This window comes from Chelmon rostratus, chromosome 5, assembly GCF_017976325.1.
Source record: "Chelmon rostratus isolate fCheRos1 chromosome 5, fCheRos1.pri, whole genome shotgun sequence".
Classification (NCBI taxonomy): Eukaryota; Metazoa; Chordata; class Actinopteri; order Chaetodontiformes; family Chaetodontidae; genus Chelmon; species Chelmon rostratus.
The window spans coordinates 6,612,703-6,637,623 of record NC_055662.1 but is presented as its reverse complement, the minus strand read 5'-3'; the positions used below and the strand labels follow the sequence as shown (position 1 = coordinate 6,637,623).

Sequence of the window (24,921 nt, the reverse complement as noted above, 5' to 3'; positions counted from 1 at the left end):
CTGTATGTGTGGTCCTGGTAGCTCATAGGGCAGAGGACGATTTAGGTTTTAATCCACGAGCGGCCACTTATAGAGAAATTCAAGGCATTACAAGGTATTTTGGAAGAACGTGGCCCACCAGTTGAATGCTGTGAGTCAGTGGGTGTTTTATTGGATAATCTGCCTCAGGGGAGTTGGCAGATGGTCAACTCCCTTTATTTGCTGCACCATCTTGAAACAGATATGTTTATGTACGTATGCTGCCAAATGTTAATTAGAGGAATCTGTGTGAAAGCTACTCTCTGGCCATCAGATGGATGTAAGTCCAATATTCACTCTCCTTTTAGCTCCGTTTTGGTCCCCACCAGCTCCTGAGAAAAACAGCTGGCCCCCCAGATGCTGAATGATCGACTCTGTTCACTTGCGAGTTGCTTTGTCTGTCTGCTTGTTTTGTGCAGGGCAGGTGGCGTGCAAAACAATGAGCTGAAAGAAACCGAAAGGCGGGTGGTTGCCTGCTTTGCATGTTTGGTTTTGCTCATCAGGGCCCTAAATGAGCCGAAATGAAGCATGGACTGTATTTTTCTAACCTTTTGCCACCTCAGGACACCGGCACTAGAACTAACACGCCCTTACACCTTGAAACGAACCTGACTCCTTCCAGCATCAGTGCATTCCACAGAGCTGCTGTAATGTGTGAGCAACTGCTGAGAGATCTAAATCTTCCTTACATGAGGAAGCTTGCAGCTAAACAGCCACAGGTTGATCGCGGCGTACCGTAAAGCTTCCAGCACTCAAGTTAACCTTGAATTTACAGTCTGACGCTGGGCTGCAAGCTTCCTCTGCTTTAGAGAACCACAGCAGAGCCCGACGGCTCCTTAACTTTCCATCTACGTGTCAGCCGACTCGTGCTTCAGCCCCATGCGAGGCGCCGTGTGTTTTTACAGGCTGTCGTTTGACACAGCGGTGACTCGGAGCCCAGAGCTGCCGCAGTTTCATAATCCTGAGTTTGTCTCCATCCTGATGCTCCTGTAGCTTCTAGCTCAGCTTTATCCAGACTTAGTTTGAGAATGATGTAAATTAACATGAATATATGGATGTCAAGAATTCAGAGCGCTCTGTAAAATGTGTGTGGAGAAGAGGTTTTCAGTTTCATGCCACATTACATGAAGTCAGTGTTTAAAGCCAGTGTTTTGACAGTAAAACTGATGATAATAACAGTGATTATTATTATTATTAGAATAATATGATATCATTGTTAATATTAATGGTTGGAGTCCAGTGCATCATTGACGCTGACACTAAATGTAGTTTTTAAATCAGTGCACCAACGATCCAGTACTGCAATGGCAGAACGTTTTGGAGAAAAAAGAGTAAGATTTGTTATTTTCGCTGCATTACTTTTCGTTACTGAGCCAGCTCTGTTCAAGGTGCCTTTAAGCAACTAGTCTACACACTCAAGACAATTGGCAAGACAAGGCTACATGACACACTCCTGCTACAGCAATACACGAGCCAGCCCCCAAAAAGTTGAGCATGACTGAATTAGTGTTATTCATTACTGAAACAGTAATGACTGCTCTGCACTCTTACTTATGGTTCAAGTTTCCAACACTGCTACACTTCACCTGCCTGGGTGTATATGTCCGCTTTTCAGAATCTATACCCCAAGTTTCAAACCCTTTCTGTTATAGATTCGCTGTCTCCAAGCCAAGTTGACTCAAGTGATGTCATTTTTCTCAGACTTGACAAAGCAACTGTTTTCACAGGCTGAGTCACCGGGACAAGTGAATCGATGAAGTTCTTCACCATTTGGTGTGCATCATCTTTAATTTCAAGCAGAAAGTTAGTAGTTTATTGAAATTACTGAAAAACACAACTTGAGTATAAACATGTACCCGTACTTTGAGCTAGGTTTTGGTGAGAAGTCAACTATCGCAGCCAGTTTATTCAACCGTCGCTGCGTTTGAACAGTGCTGATAAGCATCACAGCTGTGTTCAAACTGCATCTGAGGACACAGCAGAGCCAGTCCTCTGGCTGCAGCTGAGAACATTAGCTTTGGAGAGCTTCCAGTCTGCAGCTTCCCACTCGCCAGCTCCCAAATGGAAAACAAATGCCGCCTGTCCCATTTTAATCTGCTTTTTCGTGCACACCTCAGACATGAGGCGCAAGGATAGGACATGGCATTCTGCAAATGGAGCTCATTAAATACATAATATGGGCTCACTAATAAATGGGGAGGAAGAGATTAGCAGCCCAGCAGGCCTGAAAGACTGCCATTAACCCCGTTTTGTTCAAGTTCACATGGAAGACTGAACTCTCCAGCTGTTAGCTAACCTCTCACTTTTGATGCTAATTATACAATATGCTAATGTCATTGCCCTCGTCTGGTTTCATGGTGTCAAGATGAAGCATTCTGATAAGTCTAATGATTCTCTTCAAATCTTGATGAATGTATTAATTATACAATGATCCAATGGCATTTCATGTGTTTCTCAAGCTTTCATGTTTTTCCCTTTGCTGAAGTGCCCATGAGCAAGTTAATGAAATTTCTCCCACTTTTGTAGTATTATTAAATTTGTTTTAAAATGAATTGAGAAAAAAAGTTCAGACATAATTAGACCGTCACTGTAATCTGTTGTTTTTTTTTGCCACTTGTTAGTCGAACTCCACTACAAGATGAACGTTGCGCACGTGATTGACATATGGCCTTACGAGTTGTTATGCTAATGTGGCAAAACAGTTGCCTGTTTTCACATCCAGCAGGCACAGAGAAACTCTGGATTGGATTTGGAGTTGTGGATCTGGTGACCTGACACACTGAAGCTCAACAGTCACTCTCTCTTTTTGCTCTGTGTTGGTCTCCACCAACTCCTGCGGGAAATATCTGACTCTGTAGAGACTAGAGCTAACTTCATCTGTCAGCTGTTAATCATTTCATCTCAATCATTTTTTGCAAAAATGGTTGTCCATTGCAGGTGGAAACAAGGATGAGATGAGATCGAACCAGTCTTCAAAGTGCACACTGTGAAACCAAAGCAATTAGCTGAAAGATGCTTAAAGGCTCTGTAGAATTGTATTGATGCACCTAGTTGAAAATGAATAACCTCCCAACCTCTCGAAAACTTTCAGAAACTCTCATAACGTCCTTTCCTTCTTCTCCGTCTGTCCAGGATGTTTGCTCGCAGGAGAAAGCCCACATACTGGGACTACTCTGTGAACTGCACAGGCAATGAAGCCCATTTGTCCAGCTGTAAACTGGGCCAGGCTACGTCTCTGAAGTCCAACGAGACCTGTGCTGGAGGGCTGCCTGTGGTGGTGAGCTGTGTGCCCGGCAGAGCCTTTGCCCCGACACCCATGGCAGGATTCAGGAAGGCCTTCAGACACGAGGTAAACGCTCTGTTTATGCTTTTGTCAGTTGAGTATATAATGATCTTTAGCCAAAGAACTGAAGGAAATCATGATAAAATACACACACCCAACTATTAAAACTTAGTTGCTGTCCACAAATAATACATTTGTACACCTATTTAGAAAATAAAAAAATGGCCTTTGTATAATGAGCCTTTGTGACAGGAAGTTGGTGCTTTCCTCTGTCAGTGCAGGTGAAATATGTGTGATGTAGTGTCAAATAACTGAAACGGTAAACAAAGCTGATATGGGGAATAGCTGCACTGCTTCAGCTCAGCTCACTGGCTCTAATACAGAGGGAGGGGCATTAAATGTTTTGGTCAGACATCGAGCCAAATGACGTTCGGTACTTAAAGTCACTTTGCGAACTGCAGCTGTACATAGCTGCTTCGGACATCCCTCATCAAAATGAATTACGATCGGAGTTCAGGGTTTAAAACATGACACGGTGTAGTAAAATCTTTGGGACAGGCAAAGGAAAAACATGGATCTCCAGAAATCAACGCCAATGTCAGCTAACTTTTGTTCTTCTCAAATGTCCTTGAGCATGAAACTAAGGCCCAGAGTCAGTAAGAAAGTAAGAAATTCAGGAAAATCAAGATATAAACGAGCAGCAGGTCTTTGGATGGTGGTCGCGGTTTGGGCGACCCTTACTACAAGAAAAAGGAAGCATGGTGTTAAAACAGTGCTGCAGTCTGAGAAGGGTGAACATGACAATGCCCTCATGCAAAGCCGGGTCCGTAAAGAAATGCTCTTCTCAGTTTGGAACGCCGTCCAACACCGCAGCGACTGCCGGCTTCCAACGTCTGCTGGACAGCCTGAAACCAGAGAAGTGAAGTGAAGTGATCTTTGAATGACCTGCTCAGCAGTCGAATGTGGGTGTAATGCTTGGGGGTCCACACTCTTGACCATGTAGTGTATGTGTGGATATTAAAAAAAAAAGCTTTTATTGTCTCACTCAGACTATAACTACACCAACTTTCAAATCAAGCAAGGAAAAAGCACAAGATTTACAGCACCGCTCGACTGATATGAATTTCTGCCTGGCTACGTGACTCCATCCACATTCTGTGAGGCTGGAGCTCGCCTGCTCTCTGTCACCTTCCACAGCTGAGGCCTGGGACTGGCGGCCTGGGGCTGGCGTGCCTAACATCACATCCCAAATCCTCCAGCGCACTCGGGAAGTCTGACTCAAAGCGGTTTGATCCAAAAAGCAGATATTTACCTTTTGGAAAGAACAAAGCTGACTCGTCCCGTCTGATGAAACTGCTGGAGGCTTTGACTTACGCACTGATACACACTGAATGCAGCATACCTCTCAGATCATATTGCTTTATCATTTCCCTCACTTGTTGCATTGCACATACTTTGCTTCAGAGTAACAAATAAAAGACTAAAATACAAAAAAGGAGAAATTCTAGCAATAAGAAAAGCATGAAAATGAGAAAAATGTAAATACTGACTAATGAATTTTACTAATTTCATTAAGGACTTTCAGTGTGGATCCTGCTGATATTGTTCGATTTCATAATCCAACCCCCCCCCAAAAAATCCTTATTCTTAATAGTGATTATTATGTTAATGAGTTCAGCTAGTCTTTAATCGTGCTCCATTTAAATCCACCGTACAGCTGAACTACATGCACTCTGGTCTGGTGGACGCCACTTTTTTACTGTCCGTTGTTTTATGTGATGATGTGTCACAGTTCTGGATGCTGAAGTCTGTGTTCACGCCACCATGTGGAGGATGGAGTGTACATGTAGCTGGAATGAGGATGTTTTGCAGAGGCCACACATGAAGATGTCTAGGCTTTACTTTGTGAATACAAATAGCAGTAAGTCATGTTAAACTGTGCTGTTAATGTGCTTACCTCACACTTTCAGTTTGTCTAAACAGTTAATGGATGGAGCGCATTCAGAGCATGCTCTGTAAACATGAAGCTACCCAGTCTGCTGCCTCCGCTCGCTCATCACAGAGAAGGAAACGTTTAGGGTCTGAACTTTCAGCGGACTCTATTATTGTGAAAGAACCAGTAAAGCCTAAATATGTGGTTTTAGCGTTTGAACGTTTCACAGTGCAGTCTTTCACAGTGTCTCCACTTTTCCCGTCCAGCAAGCGTTGGTTCGCCTCCGTGGCGGGGCCATCGTAGGCGAGGGCAGAGTGGAGGTGTTGAAAAACGGAGAGTGGGGCACCATATGTGACGACAACTGGAGCCTGCTGTCTGCCACCGTGGTGTGTCGAGAGCTGGGCTACGGGACGGCCAAAGAAGCCCTGTCTGGAGGTCGCCTGGGACAAGGTATATGGTTTTACATTTACATTTTTTTTGTGCAAGTAAAGTCCGCTGACTCTTTTTCCAGATGCTCTCTGCTGCGCATTCAGAACCGGGGGCTTCCCAGCAGGGACAGCTCAGAGGAAAGGAGCATTTTAAAATGAATTGAAATAAGCCTTATTTAAGCCAGAGAGAGCTGCTCTCGCCCTCCTGCACTCTGCTTCAGCACCTTCTTCCTCCGTGGTAATCAGCTGTGTAATGTAGCCAATGGGAAAAGCTTTTAGAAGTGGATTGTGAGCAGCATGCTCATGTACAGAACGACCTAGGACCCAGCCTAGACTAAATACACTGTAGACCTGACACAGTCCCATGCCAGTGAGCTCAGAATGATAGTCTTTATTGTTGGAACAGCTGTCCATGTATATTGCCTACATGGCATGGGATGGAAGGTTATGACTGTGTAGCAAAACCACATATCCCAAACACTTGGGGCAGTAATTGTATCCTGTAAGTTTTCTCCTCGTACCAGCCCTGTCTGCCACCGAGCAGAGCATCATGAACTCGCAGACCTGATGGAAAAAGTGATCTGCCCGGTGGAACGGGATTAGCCACATTGCGCAGGTCAGTGAGGATGGGAATCCATTCCTGAGGCGGCATGAACTCAGATAACTTTCTGCTAGGTTACTTTGTGCGCTGAAAGGGGGTGTAAAAGAGGCAAGGCAAGCCTCGCTCAGCTGGACTGTGGACAGAGCCTGAAGAGAACAGTGTTTGTACTGAAACTTAAACCTCTAACCCGCTACTTTCTGCTCAGAGGAGGCTTGTCATCTTGATTGGACTGATCCCTCTGCAGACGTAGAATATGTTTTTTTACATGAAAGCTTCATTCTGCAAACGCAACATTGACTTTACAACATTAAGTAGTGATGGTAACACATTAGCAACACGCTCCATCCATTAAATTAATCTAGTGGCAACTGTAGTTTCAACATACTCTTTCTCCTTTTGGCTCTGGTTTGGTCTCCACCACGTCCTGAGGGAAATATCTGTCTCTGTAGCTGCTAAATGCTCCACTATGTTCAGCGGCTGGTTGCTAACTCTGTTCACCTGCTGTTTGGCGTATGGACAGGTAGTGTATGAAGGGTTTCTCAGAGCCCGCTGTCTCTGGAGACAAGGCTGATGAGCGCAGTGGAGTGAACCAAAGCAGTTAAGTCGTGGGTGTGAAAACCAAAACAATGAGGTGACAGAGGCTAAAATGCTCAGTCAGGTGAGAGAAACTGCTGCGAGTCTGTTGATAATTCTCTCGCAGTACTCACAGTCATTTGATTCATTGTTCATATGAAATACTGGTTTTAAAATGCCTGGTTGCTGCAGGAGGATCTCTCTCCCCTCATATCTCAGGCTCATTGCAAGTGGTTTCGCCAGAAAAGTTGGTGACGCCATTTGTCAACTGTTTTATACTTTCACAGAGAACTGGTTTATTACATGTTGTTTCAGCAGTTATTCCTCCTCGTAGACCCCTCGTGTTTCCTGCCACATCAGGTTGCACTGATGTTGCCATGTTTGACTTTGGTTTGTGCAGTGTCATCACTACTGTCGGAAAAAGTAATAAACCAGAATGATCCTTTCATTGTTTGCCAGATTAGGTGTCACTTTGGAAATGGGTCGATCTTTTATTTTGAAATGTAAAAGGCGAAGCTTGTGCTTCCTGAGGGTTTGGGATGGACCCAGAGGAAGACCCCCTCCTTGTGTTGTGTGGTTATTTTCTAATGGAGGCCTCCACCGTGAACAGTCTTACTTTGTGGTCTCCTCTGAGGAGTTTCTTCCCAGACTGCTCCAGCAGGGCTATATCACCGTCTGCATGGAGAGTTTTACAGCAGGTTTGGAAGTTGGCACCCCCCACCCAGCTAAAATATGCCACTGACCCACTTCTAAATGACACACTCAGCAGATATCTACCCCGTGTTATTCAGTGTTTTATAGGCCGAGCTCACCTGTTGTCAGGATATACTATGGAAAAACACATTTTTCTCTGAGGGTGTACCAGTAAGTGGCAAAAATAACCCCACACAGGAATAGGAGGTGTTCCCTTTTTCACAAACAGGGACATGCTGGACGTTGTTGCGCATTCCAGTGACATTAGACATGGAACATGTCGAACTAGAGGGAACGTTCCTTTTCCAAAATCAATGTTCCATCATGATTTCTCATCAGTGGCTCTGCATGGAAAAGAGATCAGTCGTAGTACACCAGAATAAACAGTGAGACATCTCACATAACATCTCACAAAATATCTTTCTAGATGAAGGCATGTCTTATTAGCACACAGCAGGCATGAAGCATATGCAAGTCCTCATCTGGAGCCCTTTCATTTTTACAGTCTTAGAGTGAGGAGGTCAACATTTGCTTTTGATCCTCAGTAGTCAGGGTGGAGAGGGTGCAGTCAGAATAAAGATCTTTGGCAACTTACATATATGAGAGGAGTTCATCATGTTGTGATGAACACTTCAAAGTGTGAAGAGATGTGTGTGGAAGGATTACACAGTCATGAGAGTAGTATCGATCTTGTCATCTAACCCTCAGCAAGAAAGCAAATAAGCTTATTTCCCCAAACTGTTCCTTGAAATTTTTTGATTTTTGACCGCAGCTGTGGTTTTAAATGGAAGTGGTGAGGTGAAATGACGTGAAGACACAACACAGACATCTCTCAGCCATAATAATCATTAGTTTTTCCCCTCAGTGTCAGTGTCTTTTGTGTGTGCTTTCCAGGTATGGGCCCGGTGCATATGAATGAAGTGGAGTGCTCTGGATTTGAGAAGTCCATCACGGAGTGCTTCTTCAACAAGGAGGCCCTCGGCTGCAGCCACGAGGAGGACGCAGCTGTGAGGTGCAACGTTCCTGCTATGGGCTTCCAGGAGTCGGTGAGCTCCAGCGTTGTTTCAGTCAAACACTAGAACAACATGAAACATAAGGAACATGAGCAAAATGCAATATTGAGCAGTTTGAATGTAAGAACAACACTTCAAATGCGCACATCTAAATCTATTAGTTTTATGTATAGTATCTCAGCCTGTGTGTGAATAGATTTTAAATAAATTTAATAGATGTTTAAGAGCTTGTTGAGTTCGAGCAACTGAAATGGGAGACTGATGTGTCTCTTTTGTGCATATGTACCACAATCATCAACATGAGCTGCAGCTGTTCATATTTACTTTGTATATCTTGCACAAATAGTGATCATTTTATCATCAGTATTCTTCGCTGCATGTATTTTGCACACCCTCCAAGTCATGATCTTGTTTTTCCGATCCCTTAGAGTCATCGGTTGCATTAAAAGCAGCTACAAGCAGCAAATATCACATCAAACTTTGCTCATTAATGTGAAAGCAAAGTGTGGATTTAGCTTTAAAGGCCCCTCTGTTGTGTTTTTCATGCCCACAGTTGCGTCTGAGTGGAGGTCGTAACCCCTATGAGGGCCGTGTGGAGGTGCTGGTGGAGAGGAACGGTTCTCTGGTGTGGGGGACGGTGTGCAGTGACGGCTGGGGGACCATGGAGGCCATGGTGGTCTGCAGACAGCTGGGCCTGGGCTTCGCTAGCAATGCTTTCCAGGTACGAGTCACAAGCAGCCAGTCCTCAAAGTAACAGATATTTTTCTCCCTTCAGTTCAAATGTTGCAACATTTTTAGAAAATATCTTAAATGGTGAAGAACAAAACCAATAAATGGTGTATATTGAGTTTAATGTTTGTTTTCTTCAGTCTGAACAGTACAACACAGATTCTTCTGCAGGAAAAGTCCCAGTTTAGTCTTGAGTCTCTCATTACACTTGACATCTCAAATTAGTATTTTTTACTTAATCTAGATCTCATTGCTGTCCTCAGTTCTTACTAATTAGCTGTGAACTACCCACATTTCCATGTAAAGAACTATGAATTATCTGATAAGAACAGGGGAAATCGAGAAAAGGTTCTGAGACAGTTATTTGAGTTTAGTTGTTGACTTCCAGAGGAATTTCATCCGAACATGTTCTACATCTAAATGCATTTAAATATTGCGTCTCTCTCTGTCTGTAATAATAAGCAATGCAAACTGCATTTCCAGTAGTCTTCCACAAATGATATAGCTACATATCAGCTGATTTGCAGGGAAATTAAGGGAAACCATAGGGCCTGTAAAATAAAGTGTTACCTGTGTACTTGCACCTACTCATTTCTACTGAGCTGCGCTGGCTCAGCAGTAATCACCTGACTGAGCTCTGCAGGCAGCTTCTCCCTGAAACAATAAGCTGCTAATGAAACACTTCTCCTTTTATTAGCTTATAGTTGCGTTACTGCAAAACATGATAGTCATCAATAAGATGAAATGTTATTGATTGACTTTTTTGCACCAGTAGTAAAGGTTTTAAATATTTTCTGTCTGCCGTCTCCACTGCCCTCACATTTCTTCATTCCCATTAGCTCAAATAACTGACAACACCAGTTCTTCATTTTAGTATCCAAGCAAGGTGTTTGCATTCAGCTTCCTGTGTAGTTTAGGATTTCCCATCCGGAGGCCACGTGAGCTCGTGAATTTCCATCACGGCTCATTTGAGCTTGATGGGTTTTTAGTGTCTGCAGTCACAGGATGTTACAGAGACTGTGCATTCACAGTCGTCGGTATAATTTCAGCTGTACCGTTTCATTCTTAGCTGCTGAAAAAAAAAGTATTTGGCAGATAAGGTTGTCGAATCCACCTGCAAGCAATTTTGGGTAAAGAATAAGTAACAGTAATGTACAGTGCTCAGTCTTGATTGCATTGGCACAGACAGACTTATTGTTTCATTTATGTTTTTTCTAGATAATACACATAGGGCGGTTTGCATTCTATGGAAATACATGACTGCTAACATTAAAATAAATCAGTTAATCATATGAAATGAATTTGGCTGACAATGACAAAATGAGCATTTGATTTAATTTTGTCATATATCATATGCATACAAATAAAATGTCTTGATGAAGTTATTTTATTTTAATATTGGCAGCCACATACTTCCATAGATCCCACAGTTACGTAAAGATAATAATGCCTTCTTCTTTAGCAGGAATGAACCGGTGCTTTCTAACACAGTTTACAGTTGTAACAGTATATGTGGGTCAGGGGCTTCATTCTAGCTGCCTCTGAAAGTGTCTGCAGAGCTGTGGAATGAAGAGCACAGCTTTATGAGTGGAAACTGTAAAATAATGGTTTTTGTATGATTATAGGATGTCAGGTTTAGCTGGAGGCGGGAACGAGTAGGGCTGTTGTTGTAATATGGGTGCATTTACTATGTTACAGCATTACGTGAGGATCATTTCTTCATCTAGCTGCTCCATTACACATTAATATTTTCAGAACATCAGTTGCTCAGCCCACGCACCACATGATCAGTACACTGCAATGCCCCATCTATAATTGTAAATTGATAAGGTGTGCCCTCTAGTGGTCAGAGTGCAGAATCACCATTCTTCATGACAATTCATGGTACTGCTGTGACGATTCCCTTTAATATCTCTGGCGTCAACACAGTAAAATATTTATTGTGAATGCAGTGAGCTTGTTTTTACAGGTAGTTCCTCTTCGTTTTCACATCTTTTTGGATTCTAAAAAATAATTTGGTGGTAAAGTAGTGGCTGATAGAGGCGATGAGGGACCGCTGTGAATGCATAACATATCTGGAGTGATTTGAGACATATCTGTGCATACATGTGAAATCTAATGAAAAGGTTGTGTCACAGTTTTGCTTAATGAATAAGTCCGAATCAAAGTGCATCACATCAGAGGTGGATGGCATGTGCATGTCACCCTAGTGTCAGCTGTGAACCATGGGTGATGTTTTCACAACAGGAGACGTGGTACTGGCCAGGAGAGGTGAGCGCAGACGCTGTGGTGATGAGTGGTGTTCGCTGCTCTGGCACTGAGATGTCTCTGTCCCACTGCCTGCACCACGGAGCCCACCTCAGCTGCCCCAAAGGAGGCGGACGCAACGCCGCTGGAGTCTCCTGCTCCGAGAGTAAGACGTCTCATGTTGTTGACGCTTTGAGCAATAACTCTGAAAATGTGCCCAGAAATCACATGATGTTACATCAGCAAGGTTCGTCTGCTGCCCCTTTAAGATGCTGAACGCGCTATGGTCATGAATGAATGAGTAAAGAAATTAAGTAATTCGTATTCCTACTTTACTCTGACAAGAGCCTCTGCCATTCAATTAGTCAGTTCACGCGTTCACTCTGAAGAGCTCGGGCTCTTTTGCTCTGCACGTTGAGTTTTAATTCGACAAGTGAAATGATTTTAGCCTCTGGAGAAGCTGTGCCTCAGAGAATCACGAGAGGGCTCTGCAGCTTGAAACACAAAGCACTCATTTACTCCCCTGTCTTTCTGCCAATGAGAGAGCCGTTTATCTTTGTTTCTAAATATGTTTGTCTCCGCCGCTTCTCTCCGGTTTCTGTCCTCTGCGGTCGTCCCATCCACAGCGGCTCCTGACCTGGTGTTGAACCCTCAGGTGGTGGAGCAGACCACCTACATGGAGGACAGGCCCATGTTCATGCTGCAGTGTGCGTATGAGGAGAACTGTCTGTCCTCCACCTCCAGCCAGGCACCAGCCAACTCCTACCGCCGCCTGCTGCGCTTCTCCTCCCAGATCCACAACAACGGCCAGTCTGACTTCCGGCCCAAAGCTGGCAGACACTCCTGGGTGTGGCACGACTGTCACAGGTCAGTGAGGCAGAGTGCAAGGGCTCTTTTACCCGGATGCCCTTTGGTTTTATCGCAGATTTCATCATATGTCTGTTATCTGGACACCAGAGCCAAACTATGTGTTTGCTGAATCAGTCAGTTAAACCTCCGGTAAAATATTTTATTGGTATGGTTATTGGAATGGAACTTCTTCTTGACAAACAACAGCTGCGTGCAATGACTTCAGGAGTCTTGTCATCGCAGTGAGGTTGCCAGGTTTGGTACTATTCTGCCTCTACAGAGACATATACCAAAGCCTGTTCCCTTTGACCATATCTGGCAACCTGCAGTACGGCCATAGACCCTGCACGCAATAGCTTGTGGATGGATAAAGTGGTGTTTGAGCTATTACACTACTAAATAATCTTAAATTAATCAAATATTTATATTAAATACTTGCAATGAAAGGAAAAGTTCAAGATGTTTAAAAGTAATCATGTAATCCTGGCAGCGTGAATTAAAAAAAATTATACCGTATTAAAAAGGAAAATTGTGCAGCCCGTCTTGCAGAACAATGAGCATGTTGATGCACGATGTGGGAAATGATGGTGCCCTGTGGGAAACGATGGCAGGCAGAAGTCGGTGCTGATTAATATCTTTAAAAAGGATAGTCGTTCATCATACAATAGCTTTCTTAATCACAGACGCAGAGGATTTGTGGAAGCAGTTGTATTTTCCAGAAACATAAATCCATCATTTTAATTAGAAACCACAAACATAAAGTCCTTCATAAGCAACTCTTCATCAATAAGTCTTCCTAAGAGTTTGAACATAATTACGTGAGATGCTTTTCCATAATTTCGACTCGTAATTCAACAACACAATCTGAATGATTTAGAAAAGACATCTCAAATTAGACGTCATGACTCAGCCGCGTCCTGTCTTATTTCTGGAGCATTTTTTCCTTCCATACATTCTGCTGCCCTGTAATTGTCTGTGTCCTGTAAGTTAAAGTTAGTGCACACAGCGCTGTAAAAAAGTCCCACATTTTTGTGGTTCCTGTGTTGGCTGGAGGAACGGTCGACTGCTGGCAGCTTCACGCAGCTACCGCCTTTCAACATGTCGAACCTGCGGCACCAGAACCTGGCAGGGCCCGTAGGGCCAACATCAAACCATTTCATAGAACTGTAGTGGATCACAGGTGCTGGTTTGGGATTTAGAATGTAAAGAACTTTCTCCAGGAGACACTCGAGCTCCGGTTGACACCAGGAAGTGGCATTTGTGTGCTTCTGTGCTGCGTTTTCAGCCTGAATGGGTTTGTCAAAGGACCTCTCCGTCTCTGTGCGCAGGCATTATCACAGCATGGAGGTGTTCACGCTCTACGACCTGTTCAGCCTCAATGGAACCAAAGTGGCAGAAGGACACAAAGCAAGTTTCTGCCTGGAGGACTCTGAGTGTGATGAAGGTGAGAGCTACCGCGGGATGCCTTCAAGATGTGAATAAACGTGTGATTTTCAGAAATGTGGCAGAAACGGACTATTGTCGCGTGATCAATGATGGGCTTTTAAATCTGCATCAATCAATATTTTCATTTTAACAGTGGATCAAGTGTAATGTGAGTTCACCTCAGATACTTTTCTCAGGAGTCAGTGGAGACCAAAACAGAAAAGGAAAGAGAATATTGGTCTGATTTTGTTCTGTTTTGTTGCAGGCATTGAAAAGAGGTACGAATGTGCTAACTTCGGAGAGCAGGGTATCACTGTGGGCTGCTGGGATACCTACAGGCACGACATCGACTGCCAGTGGATCGACATCACCGAACTCAAACCCGGAGATTACATTTTCCAGGTAGTTCTTCCCCACGTTCCGTTGTTCTTTCCTCTCTGAGTGACGAGTGAAGCCGGCGGTTCTGCCCTGTCACTGCCATCCCTGACGTGCCCGTGTTCTCCCTCTCACAGATAGTAATTAACCCCAACTACGAGGTGCCTGAGACGGACTACTCCAATAACATCATGAAATGCAGATGTCGATACGATGGCCATCGTGTGTGGATGTACAGCTGCCATAACGGTGAGACCTGGCAGCCACCCGGAGGAATATCTGTGACATCTACTGCCCTTTAAATGTTGATGACTGAAGAAATACAGCTGTAAATGTACCGTTCATGGCATTAATAAGCACATAGTAATTATATAGTTGCAACAATTATTACTGAGTGTCATAAGATTTATAACAGCAGGTTTTAAGAATGCAAACTAGATGCCAGTGCATTACAGCCGTAGTGTGTCTTAAAATATAAGATTAAAATAATGAATATAAAAGTCTGGATCATTGAAAGTTGGGTGTTATTCTTAAGTGAGCTCCATGTAGAACTTTCTGACATCACTAAAAAGGAGTAAGACGTGGCAAGAAACACAAGTTCAGATAATCACACAGGGTTTTTTTTTTAATTAAATGAAGATAAGGTGAAGACAAAATTCCATCTGTCACAGTTTACAGGCCGTCCTCTGTTAAATAAATGTAGATAATCTGTTGTCTTCTTGTTAAAACCCTGTCTGATCATGTGACCACACCCTGATCCCAGCAGTTACTCTGCTGAGTTCAGTGTTAAACCTAAAGTAGCAATGGCCAGAAGATTCAGAAATCAGTTCAGCTGTCGTCACATGACGCGTATGAAACTGAAGCGTGCAGGCGCTAACTCTGTCCGTCTCTGCTAGGTGGCTCGTTAAGCACTGAAACGGAGCAGACGTTCCCAGGCCTCCTCAACAACCAGGTGACCCACAGGTAAAGACGCAGCGGAGGAGAGGAGCCGCCCGGCCGTCACCCCTCCGGCAGGCGGGCCGTCTGAAGCCCACCGACCACTACACGTCTCCATCTGTGGTGGAGTCCTCCTGCCGGCCCTGCCCTGGTCAAACCATCTTTCTTACGTTCTCCCTCACCCATGAGCCAACAGCGTTCTTTGACCCTCCACCCTGCTTTTCCCCCTCAGCAGACAGAATATTTGATTGCCCCTCCTGTCCGAGCAGAGGCGGCTACAGCCTGGCCAACACTTCCAACCTCCCTGGTTAAGATCAAGAGAACAGCGAGCTCCCTGCGTGCCCTTTGGCTTTTTTTTTTTTTTTTCTTTTTTGTGGAATGAGTGATGAGAAAAACCTGCTGGGAAGAGGCAGTACTTTATACAAGGTGCAGCATTGGAGAATGTCATCAAGACTGCGTCCTCTTTGAAGTGCAGCACCTCAACAAAACCCCCCGCCGCAATGCTTTCCGCTCAAAGCTCGCCCCGCTGCGGGGTTTGGGTGGCAGCGCCGGGTCGCCCGAGGGTGGAGAGGAATCACCAACAACAACAGCAGCGGCCTGTGACTGTCACCGAGGTTATGCGACTCGGGCAATCTGAGCGGTCCTTCTGCATGTCAATTATTTAAGCTGAAGGCACAAGTGTCACATCTTGACTGAGGAGTTTACGCGAGTCGAGCCGTGGCACGAGCAAGTCCTAGAAAAGCAAACAGCCCACTCATCACCTATGATAGTGCTAATCGCCCGATTCGGCTGCAACACTACTCCACTGAGGGCCTTTCTGAAACAACTGGAGCATGCATTCTCTGAAATTGCTCTGGAAACTGGTTGTGCTACGAGCCTTTGTGGCCACTGGTGTTGCAAAGTGTGGTGGAAGCAATCTCCAGAAACGATTATTCCGCCAGCAAAAATTCTGCTCGTAGATTTGCCCATGATTTACACGACAGCATGCGTTATCTGAGAGGGTTTGAGTTTCATGTCCCCTCATCAGCAACAAGGCAATGTCTCGTCCTCCCTGTGGTGAACTGGGGCCTGAACAGCTTCCTCAAACGGACTGAGACCAGCTTCAGCTCCCGGACATTGTCTTGTTGCTCTGATATATTCATTACTCTTTCCTCTGTAAGATATGTAGCAGTATTTTGCTTTCGAAGCTAATATGGGACCTCATGTTTCTTTTCTCCTTGTTCAGTAAGGAGTTTAAATGTAACCCTTTTAACTACGTATTTGTTTTTTGTTTTTTTGATTTTTTTTTGTTTTTTGGCAAGTCTCATTAGAATTGTGCCTTCTAATTTTCTAAATAACTATGCTTGGATGTCTAACTCTGTCATGATGAAAAGACGCCGTGAGCATATGGCACATTTGTTCAAGTCCGGCTCAAATGAAATTGCGTGTTCTTCCGCCTACAGATCCACTCTGTAAATCACATGTTCTGTGCTTTCTTTGGAGAAGAAACCCCCGCCGCCGCCCCCGCCTGTGCTGTCGATCCTTCCTCCGTGGGGGTGGAACTTTGCACGCAGCCAATGAAATGATTTCAAACTGCATAAAGCCACGGTCACGCCAGCACGTAAACCAAATTTCAGTTAATTCCCGTGAATTTGCTGTGTTTTGTGGATTCGCTCACAGGGACCAAGTATATCTGTGTTCAAGTTGACCCTTAAATTTGAATTGTTGAACAATAACAAGTCTTCTTGACAGACAACGGAGAGCCAGAGAGTCCAGAATGGAGGACGCTACCATGGCGTATTAGCTGTGCTGTACCATTCACTTTTATTTAACCTCCTCTGAACACCGTTGCAGCACACATGCATCTTTTGAAATAATATAATAGCCCATTAGCAACTGACCTATGCTAACAAGCTAATGAGTTTGCTAATTGAAGTTTAGCTAGCTCATTATCTCAGAGGGCTTTACTTCCCCTCTTCCTTTTTTTTATTATTTTTTTATTTTTTTGAATGACATGGTGTAAAATGCTGAACCAAATGCCAAAATAACAGAACAGTGGAGGGAAAACAGAGAACATGTGACCAAATAGCGCCGGCTGTGTTAGCAGTTAGCTCATCAGGCAGCTACAGCAGATCAGGCCACATTATTAAACTCCAAAAACTTTGCAAAGACATACAGATTAATTTCTCTGTACCGCTGTCTGTTGTGACCCGACCTTCAAGCAGTAACATCACTGTTCAATCATAGTTGGACAGTCAGACACAACCTGAAAGAAGAGCAGTCTCACATTAGCTTTCTAGCTAGCTTATTCTGTCTTGTTCATATCTGCTGCACAAGCACGGACCTTAGCTTAGCTGAACGAGCTGCTATCCAGTTTGCAGGGTAGATAGCTGATTAGCTTGTCAGCTGTAGCCCATTGCACAGCTTCAAAACTAGCCATTTTTTTTCCAGCAACCACTTCTGATGTTTCCCCGCACGGCTTTTTTTTTTCTTCCCATGAACAATAAAAACATTAATGGTACATTTAAACCTCACATCTTTACATCGCTGAAGCTTGTGTGAAGTCTTCCGCAGCCAGCGCCTCTACAGGATGATCACGGGGCTGCGGTCCAGAAACATGCTGTCAGACAGAGGAAGGCTCCTGCTTTTTCCTCTCACTGGAAACAGCCGATCTCCACCCTTTCACAGCAGCCTCGTACCAGCTCCTCCACCCGAGAGAGCACGTGGAACAGACAGTCAGAGTTACAGATATGTTGTTTTTCTCCTCATTAAATTTCCAAAAGACAACATGTGTAACTCACTGTTATTGAATTGACAGTTTTATTCCTTGTTTTAAAAAGTTACATTACGTACAATAATGTGTGTGTGAATTGTATTTTATTGTACTTTTTATAATGGTGCTATCAAACTGGTCCTCTGTTTTCTGAGGGTACAGTACATGTTGAACAGCTACATTATGTATACTAACAGTATACTTGAACTGAGCGGAAGAAACAATTTGCTTTGTGTGTTAAGCTATAATAAAGGTCTGAGTTACAGAGCAACCACATCTCCGCTGTTCAGTGTTTTATATTCATTTTCCTTCATTATCAGAGGAAAGATTGGATTTTTCTGTGCATGGATGCATTTGTCAGCATCACCCTGCTTCACATGCTGTTTCCAGCTATAACTCACAGCTGCAAATAGCCTTCATTTTAGCTTTATATTTGATATCTTTACACCAAATATCTTTGATATTTTCACCGACACATGTGGAAAAAGCTCCAACATTGCATTCAAGCCATCATGTGACACTCACAAATATACAGCTATAAAGCACAATACAGAGGAAGTCGTTGACATGCACAGAGTGACTTCAGCTCGCCACGCTGCCGTCAGCTGCTGTCTTTGAAACACTGACTGTGCGCTAAAAGATTCTCTTTCTTGTTGCAGTGGATTTCCCAAAAGCCTTTGCTTTTTATCCACACACACTTTTTCCTAACATAGGAGAAACAAAAGTCAGTCACCTGTGGCAGCATTTACACTGGAACAGATGTGATTTTTGACCCTGTCAGAGTTCAGATTGTGTGCACATTCTAGAAGTCATATAGTGGCTGTAAATTAACAACGTCCTCCAAAAAGCACTCATATCCACAACCTGAAGAACGAACATTTTTACAGCATTTTTACACTTCAGTTTTCTTAAGAGAAAGAAAACAAAGGATGAACAGTTCATCACATAAACAATATGGCCAGCAGACACTCGCTGGCTCCTTGCATTGACCCTTTGGCTCTTTTTCTTGCCAGGGAAGGACCAAGTTTGGTCTTCTGTGTTTTTCTTTCTTCCTGAGAATTTGGCGGTAGAAGGTACGTGAGGGTGGCAGGTGTTTGCATTTTTCAAATTAGTGTTTTACAGGCTGAGTCCAGTCATGTTTAGACTTTATTTAAAAAAAAAAAAATTGTACTTTTTCCTGGCAGTGTGGCGAAGGCTTTGGAACAGCATTTATCAGTATTGAGAAACAAAATGTAGTTGAAATATGTATTTATGTGTTTTTAATAAAATATATTTTCTGTTAAAGGGAATGAATGATGACCTGAACCACAGCTGTCTACTATCTATATAAACTTTGTAAACGATTTTCTTCTAAAATGCAGTGGAGTTTAAGGTTAAAGTGAGTAAGTGCAAATGAACTGGAATGAATGTCTGCCAGATGCCTCTGACTTCATACTTGTTCTTTCTTCTTGGTTGTTTCCATTTTTATTCATCAGACTGAGCATCATTATCGTCAGTACAATGCTGGAGCACACTTATATTAGCAGGTCAGGAGCCAGATTGTAGAAACACAAGAGTCCAAGTATCATTCTGATGACATCTGAACATCCTGTAAAATATTCTACTCATTTTAGACGTTAATTAATTCAACAGTTCTATATGCTGTATAGTGTGGGAAACATGTCTTGCTTAAACAGGTGCATGTCCTGCAGTGTCACTGTGTGAGGGTCTAACAGCTGCTTTCTGGGAGCATTGTCTGCATTACCTTCATTATTGCACTCACTTCCTTGTGTGAAGTAATATCGACATCTTTATCTTATAAACCTGCGATTTGTAATTTACAATTCTAAAATGCAAACTGCACTTCAGGTCCCAAAGTTCCCAGAGAATAAAACCTCACCCATCATTCAACATTCAACAGAAGCCTGAAATGGTACAGCACCGACCTCTTGTGGCCTCAAACAGACATTACATTTTTGTTCTCTGTAGTAGCTGCAGTGGAAGCGAGTTACGCTAAACTGTTGCCTGCTATTTGTGACCCATTCACAAAGCCTATCCCAGCATGCACTGGGAGAGAAGCAGGGTACACCCTGGCCGGTCACAGGTCTTATAGACAGATGTACTCTCAATCACAGCCACAGGTAGTTTCTAATCCACCTGAGCTGCATGTTTCTGTCCGGTTGGAGGGAAACTGGACACAAACGGAGAGAAAATACAGCTGTGAGCGAGAGATGCTTCACCAGAACAATAGGAGTGGTACATCTGCATACCGAACAATCCTCTGTTTCCCCATCTGCCACAGACAGATCTCATTTCAAAGCTCACTGGCAGAGGGGAGGGATGTTTACAGTAAAGCCCAATTATACTTTTTCTGCCAGAGTACATCCAATAAACCATAAAGCCGATGAATTACAGTTGTCATAAGTACAGTCATTTAGAACTGAAGGAGCGAGATGCCCCAAATCTTTATGCGGTCTTTAAATTACGGCTGCTTTCTCTGCAGGAGAACACTAACTGTGCATGTTGGCGTGAAGCCAGACATTTCTCTGTTTGGGCAATCTGTTGTGCTGCACTGTCAACTGAGCTGAATCACGCAGTAGGAGGACCTGTGACGGGACTCAGCCCAACACCGCCGAGATGTGAGGCCCATCAGGTTCAGACAAATGGCCAAGTTCTGTAAATGCGGCATTCACACAGGAAGGAACCATCTGATCTTTATCTGATCCTTTGTGGCTTATATGGGATTGTTGTCACAGCTCTTGAATAGAAAGAAACTGCATGGAGTGTGTGTAAAAGCCATAAATCCATAGACTCTGCAGACCTGGCCATGCATGCAGCACAAGGCTGCTTGAATTATTCCATTATGGTTTCATTTACTGCTGAAAATGCCCCTTAAACACACATCAGGCAACACACATGCGTGTTCCCTGCTCAGTTCTCTGCTTTTTGTTTTTTCCCGTGTTGTCGCTAGAAATGCTCTTGGTAAGAATTACACAGCAGCCACAACCAGATCACCAGAATAAATGTTGACATTGTACATTTCTACAAACCACAGATATGTTGAAACTTCGTTCCTTCACGTTCAAACTTTACATTTCTTTACATTTCATGTTATGTTGAAACAATGCTGTGGTTAAGGTCTGCTTTGATTTAGGCACATAAGACACTCGGTTAGGCTTAGGAATAATCAGGTTGTGGTTTAAAATATCCACTTTTGTTGCCACAAACAAGACGAGAAAATATCCAGAGGTTTCGTGAAAAATATCTGGTTTTGTTAGAGGAAGCAGAGGTTGAACAGCGCTCTGCTGCTGGTCACTCACCTTGTCTAGCTGCCATGCCACCACCATCATTTACAAGCACTGAACTACGTCACTTTGATACCTGTTTCAGAAACGTTGTCTCATATTATACATATGAAACATACAAAACTGTATCCATGGTTTGCAGAAACATGCAATGCCAACATTTTATTGTGGTGACTGGTCGCCAGCCCCCAGACGGTTAGATGGGATGACCGTGTTGGCGTTAGAGCTCCTGTATATTAACTGCTGTCACGGCTGGTGTGAGCGGGACAACAAGGAAAGAACCCAAATGCAGACAATGTAGCCACACTGTCACAGTTTAGGGACTCATTGCAAAAAATACTGGACTATACCGTAAGCAGGCCTGCAGAATGAGGCAGACACATTAAAGTGAGTCTTTGCAGGAGTCAGTATTGAAAAGAGCTGCTCACAGCAGTCGATTGTCCCAAAAACAGATGCAAACTTCAGTGCATGTCTCCTCAGAATGGGAAAAACCTCAGGACTACATACAGCTCATAGAACTCGAGCAGAGGGCGGTTGTTGTAGCAACTGAAGCTTTGAGCTCGTCGCGAATATGTTCAGCTCCTTTAGTTTGCTTTCATGTCCTGAAACCTCTCAGCAAACCCTGAAGCAGTTTTCACTCTCAGCAGCAGATTCAGACTTCAGAGCAGCTTTTGTTCATGCAGAGCAGTGAAATGCAGTGTTTCCTCCTCTCAGTTACCACATCTTTAATTTCACTTCAGATGATTTCACATTAGAAAGCAGAGAGCTGAGAAGCTGCTGGAGCTCCAGGTTCAGCTCTGAGAGGTTCTCGATAAAGTCCACCATGAAGGTCAAAGCACACACACACACACACATCAGGTTTTCTCTTCATCTCTATAAATTATTCCAGACAAACTGACACTTTGGAACAGTTTTACTTTGTCTGATGCTAGCAGCTCCACAACTCTCCTTCACAAAGAGTCCTTCTGAATGAGGGCCGTTTAGGGGAAATGGGAAGCAGGTGAGTGAGTGGGCGGGGAAGGTCCTACTACATGAATCAGTTGAGGGGTATTTAATGAAAGCCAGCCCATCTGTTACTTTTCAGTAAGATGTATAGAAATATCTCTATGTACAGTATGTGGGTGTATATACTATACTACATGTATTATTAGTAATAAAAGACTGCTTGTATGTGTTGCATGTGGAGACAAGCCATGTTTGCAGGGAATAAAGAACAGAGGGCTTCTGACAAATGGAATGAACTAAAACGGTGCATTTAAGATGATGAAATCTGAATCTGGCACTGAGAATGATCTTTTATAGCATTTCAAGCCTGCTGGAAGGGAAGCGCTCTCTACCAGAGTAGACCTCAGGCTTGTAGCATTTCTTTTGTAATTTATCACCGAAACATATCTTACCTGAATTTATGTAAATGTATGTATAGTGTTACGATGGATGTTCTAGTTTTATGTATGTGCACATTTTATGTGCATTCGTTATTGGACAATGTCTTGTTTGTGATGTTTTACATGTATCACACTAGACACTAACTGTATGAAATACAACCCCATACTTAGGCCTTAATGTTTTGTTTTGGTCCGTGTACAAGCCTTTCTCTGTAACTGAACAGTGAGACCTTTATACTACCGTTATATTCGAAGGATTACTCTTCAGTCCTGGTTCTTGCTCCTTCCAGCAGCAGATGTTGGGTTGACAGACAAGCCTGGAGAAATGTCACATCTTCTCGTACGAGGCCACTGAGAGCTGCGCTCGTGTTTTTACATGTGTGTGGTTGGCAGGAAGCAGAGGACAGGGGGTCCCACTGTGGCCCTGATGTTAACATTTTATGAGTTTTTAAAAGTAAGTTGGTGTGCTTCCATATCCTAAAAGTGCTGCTCCCTCCTGGCTGGCTTTTTCATCTCAGAAAAGCAACAAACGGTCACTACACTAGACTACACCACAGTGGGCGTAAACAGCTGAAAATCACACTGTATTGTAGTGAATGTATGGGAATAATTGTAAGATACAGTATATTCCTTGAAATATTAATCATTTAAGGAAGATTTATCAATTTGCCAGATTTTCCCTGTCAGGGTGCCATGGCATTCCCAAAAAACACTGATGAGTGCAAATCCTTGGCTGATTATTTTTGTTCTCCACTCTGGCGACATGGACATAATAGCAGAACATTTGATTTTTATTCTTTAGCAGAACGGCCTGTCTCAACCAAAGCTTGAACGGTCGGCTGGCAGCAGATCAGATTTCCGCAGAAAACCCAGAAAACAGTGTGCCACTCTGTTCCAGGTTCAGGTTGCAAAGGGGGGTTTTATGGATTTGTAAGTCAAATAAAAAGCAAAGGCAGTAATGAGGTGAAACACACACACACAAGCCAATATGTGAGAAGAAAGACCTCATGAAATAGAAAGCAGTGAGGAATGTTTTAACTGTAAAGATGCTGCCAGTAATATCTGAATAATAAATGTCACAATCTGAAGTATGTCTGAATGTGAAAGTTCACTCTTGGCCTTTGAAATAGAAATCGAAATAAACTTAATACCAGGCCCACTTACGAGCTTTCTCTGGGACGTAGTGAGCCAATCAACATGTGACATGGTACCAGAGACCTTTGTTGGATTATTGCGTCAGAGTTGTGTGATCGATCTTGGTGACAGGATGTGCTGGGTTTGCTGACAGTCACACCGCCGGCTCTCGGGCTGCGCCTGCATGCACTGGACCAGAATACTCCCTGAACACACGGTGGTCGCAGCGTTATATGGCTTTATAAAACAAAACAGAAAGAAGGCGCTGTTCTCCTGGTGTTGTTTCTACGATCCATCACCTTTAATACACTTACGTTGCACCGTCAAATTGACCTGCAAGGTGGCGCCACAGTAAAAGTGAGATTCAGGCTCATATTGACACACATGCATTAGCTCAGAGTCTCAGGAAGGAACCAGTATTTCTACGCTGGAAGCATTACACTACAGTAAAATGCTTCGACTCAGGGTGGATCAAAATCAATGCAGCAGAGGCAGAAATATCAGATTTTTTTATTCCAGGCATTCTCCTGCCTTGTGAAAACCTGCCTCCTTCACCCCCCCACAGGTAATGCAGCCCGACTGCTGATAGCTCTGATCATTGATTCACTGCATTATGCTAGTAGCTGCTAACGTAGCCTCTAGCTGCTAGCTTTAAGAAGTGATGAGCAGAGCTCACTTCTTTCTGACTTTACTGTCCCAATTTTTGTCATTTTCAAACTTCCGGTCTTCAAACCCAACCGATGTTGACTCAAGTGACATCACTTGAGTCAGTTTGTCTGCTTCACACAGCTCCCTCTGCAGACACTGAAGGCTTCGCACAACTTTTTTTTTTCCTATATGTCATAGTACTCCCCAAGACCTGTAAACATACTACAGAGCCTTTAAGTGAGAGGCATGAGACTGGGTTAAAATGCACCTGCAGTGGCATTTATAGGCTTCCATACAGCAACACAGATTCAATTACAACACACAGCCATGCATCAAATTACACCAATCGCTCGCTCCCTCCACAGTCTCCCATAATGTAATCTAATGTCTCCAATAATGTGGAAAAACAACTGAAAGTCACCACATTTCTGTAATTTATTCATCTGACATACATTTAGAAGTGCACATCATATAATTAAACATTTATTTACCATGTCAGGTAATGGACCCTGTGACCTCTGCTACGTACAAATGAGTGATTATACTCAAATTACAGCAATGTCTTTTACCCCAAGGCCCCTCATAGTTTGAGGTCCTCAGGCAGGGGCACCCGTT

At 43.5% G+C, this 24,921-nt stretch overlaps 1 protein-coding gene across 2 annotated transcripts in view; it reads left to right on the top strand.

The window, feature by feature from the left end:
- The window catches only part of loxl2b (lysyl oxidase-like 2b), a 31,433-nt gene extending 15,993 nt beyond the window's left edge, over positions 1-15,440 (top strand). For both annotated transcript variants that reach the window (XM_041936422.1, XM_041936421.1), the window contains exons 5-14: positions 3,151-3,367; positions 5,501-5,684; positions 8,424-8,575; positions 9,096-9,263; positions 11,519-11,684; positions 12,145-12,385; positions 13,696-13,811; positions 14,058-14,194; positions 14,305-14,416; positions 15,064-15,440. In XM_041936422.1, coding sequence (XP_041792356.1) covers positions 3,151-3,367; positions 5,501-5,684; positions 8,424-8,575; positions 9,096-9,263; positions 11,519-11,684; positions 12,145-12,385; positions 13,696-13,811; positions 14,058-14,194; positions 14,305-14,416; positions 15,064-15,134 — 1,564 coding nt within the window. In that variant the 3' untranslated portion in view covers positions 15,135-15,440. The remainder of the gene's footprint in view (positions 1-3,150; positions 3,368-5,500; positions 5,685-8,423; positions 8,576-9,095; positions 9,264-11,518; positions 11,685-12,144; positions 12,386-13,695; positions 13,812-14,057; positions 14,195-14,304; positions 14,417-15,063) is intronic.
- Positions 15,441-24,921: the final 9,481 nt, after the last annotated feature.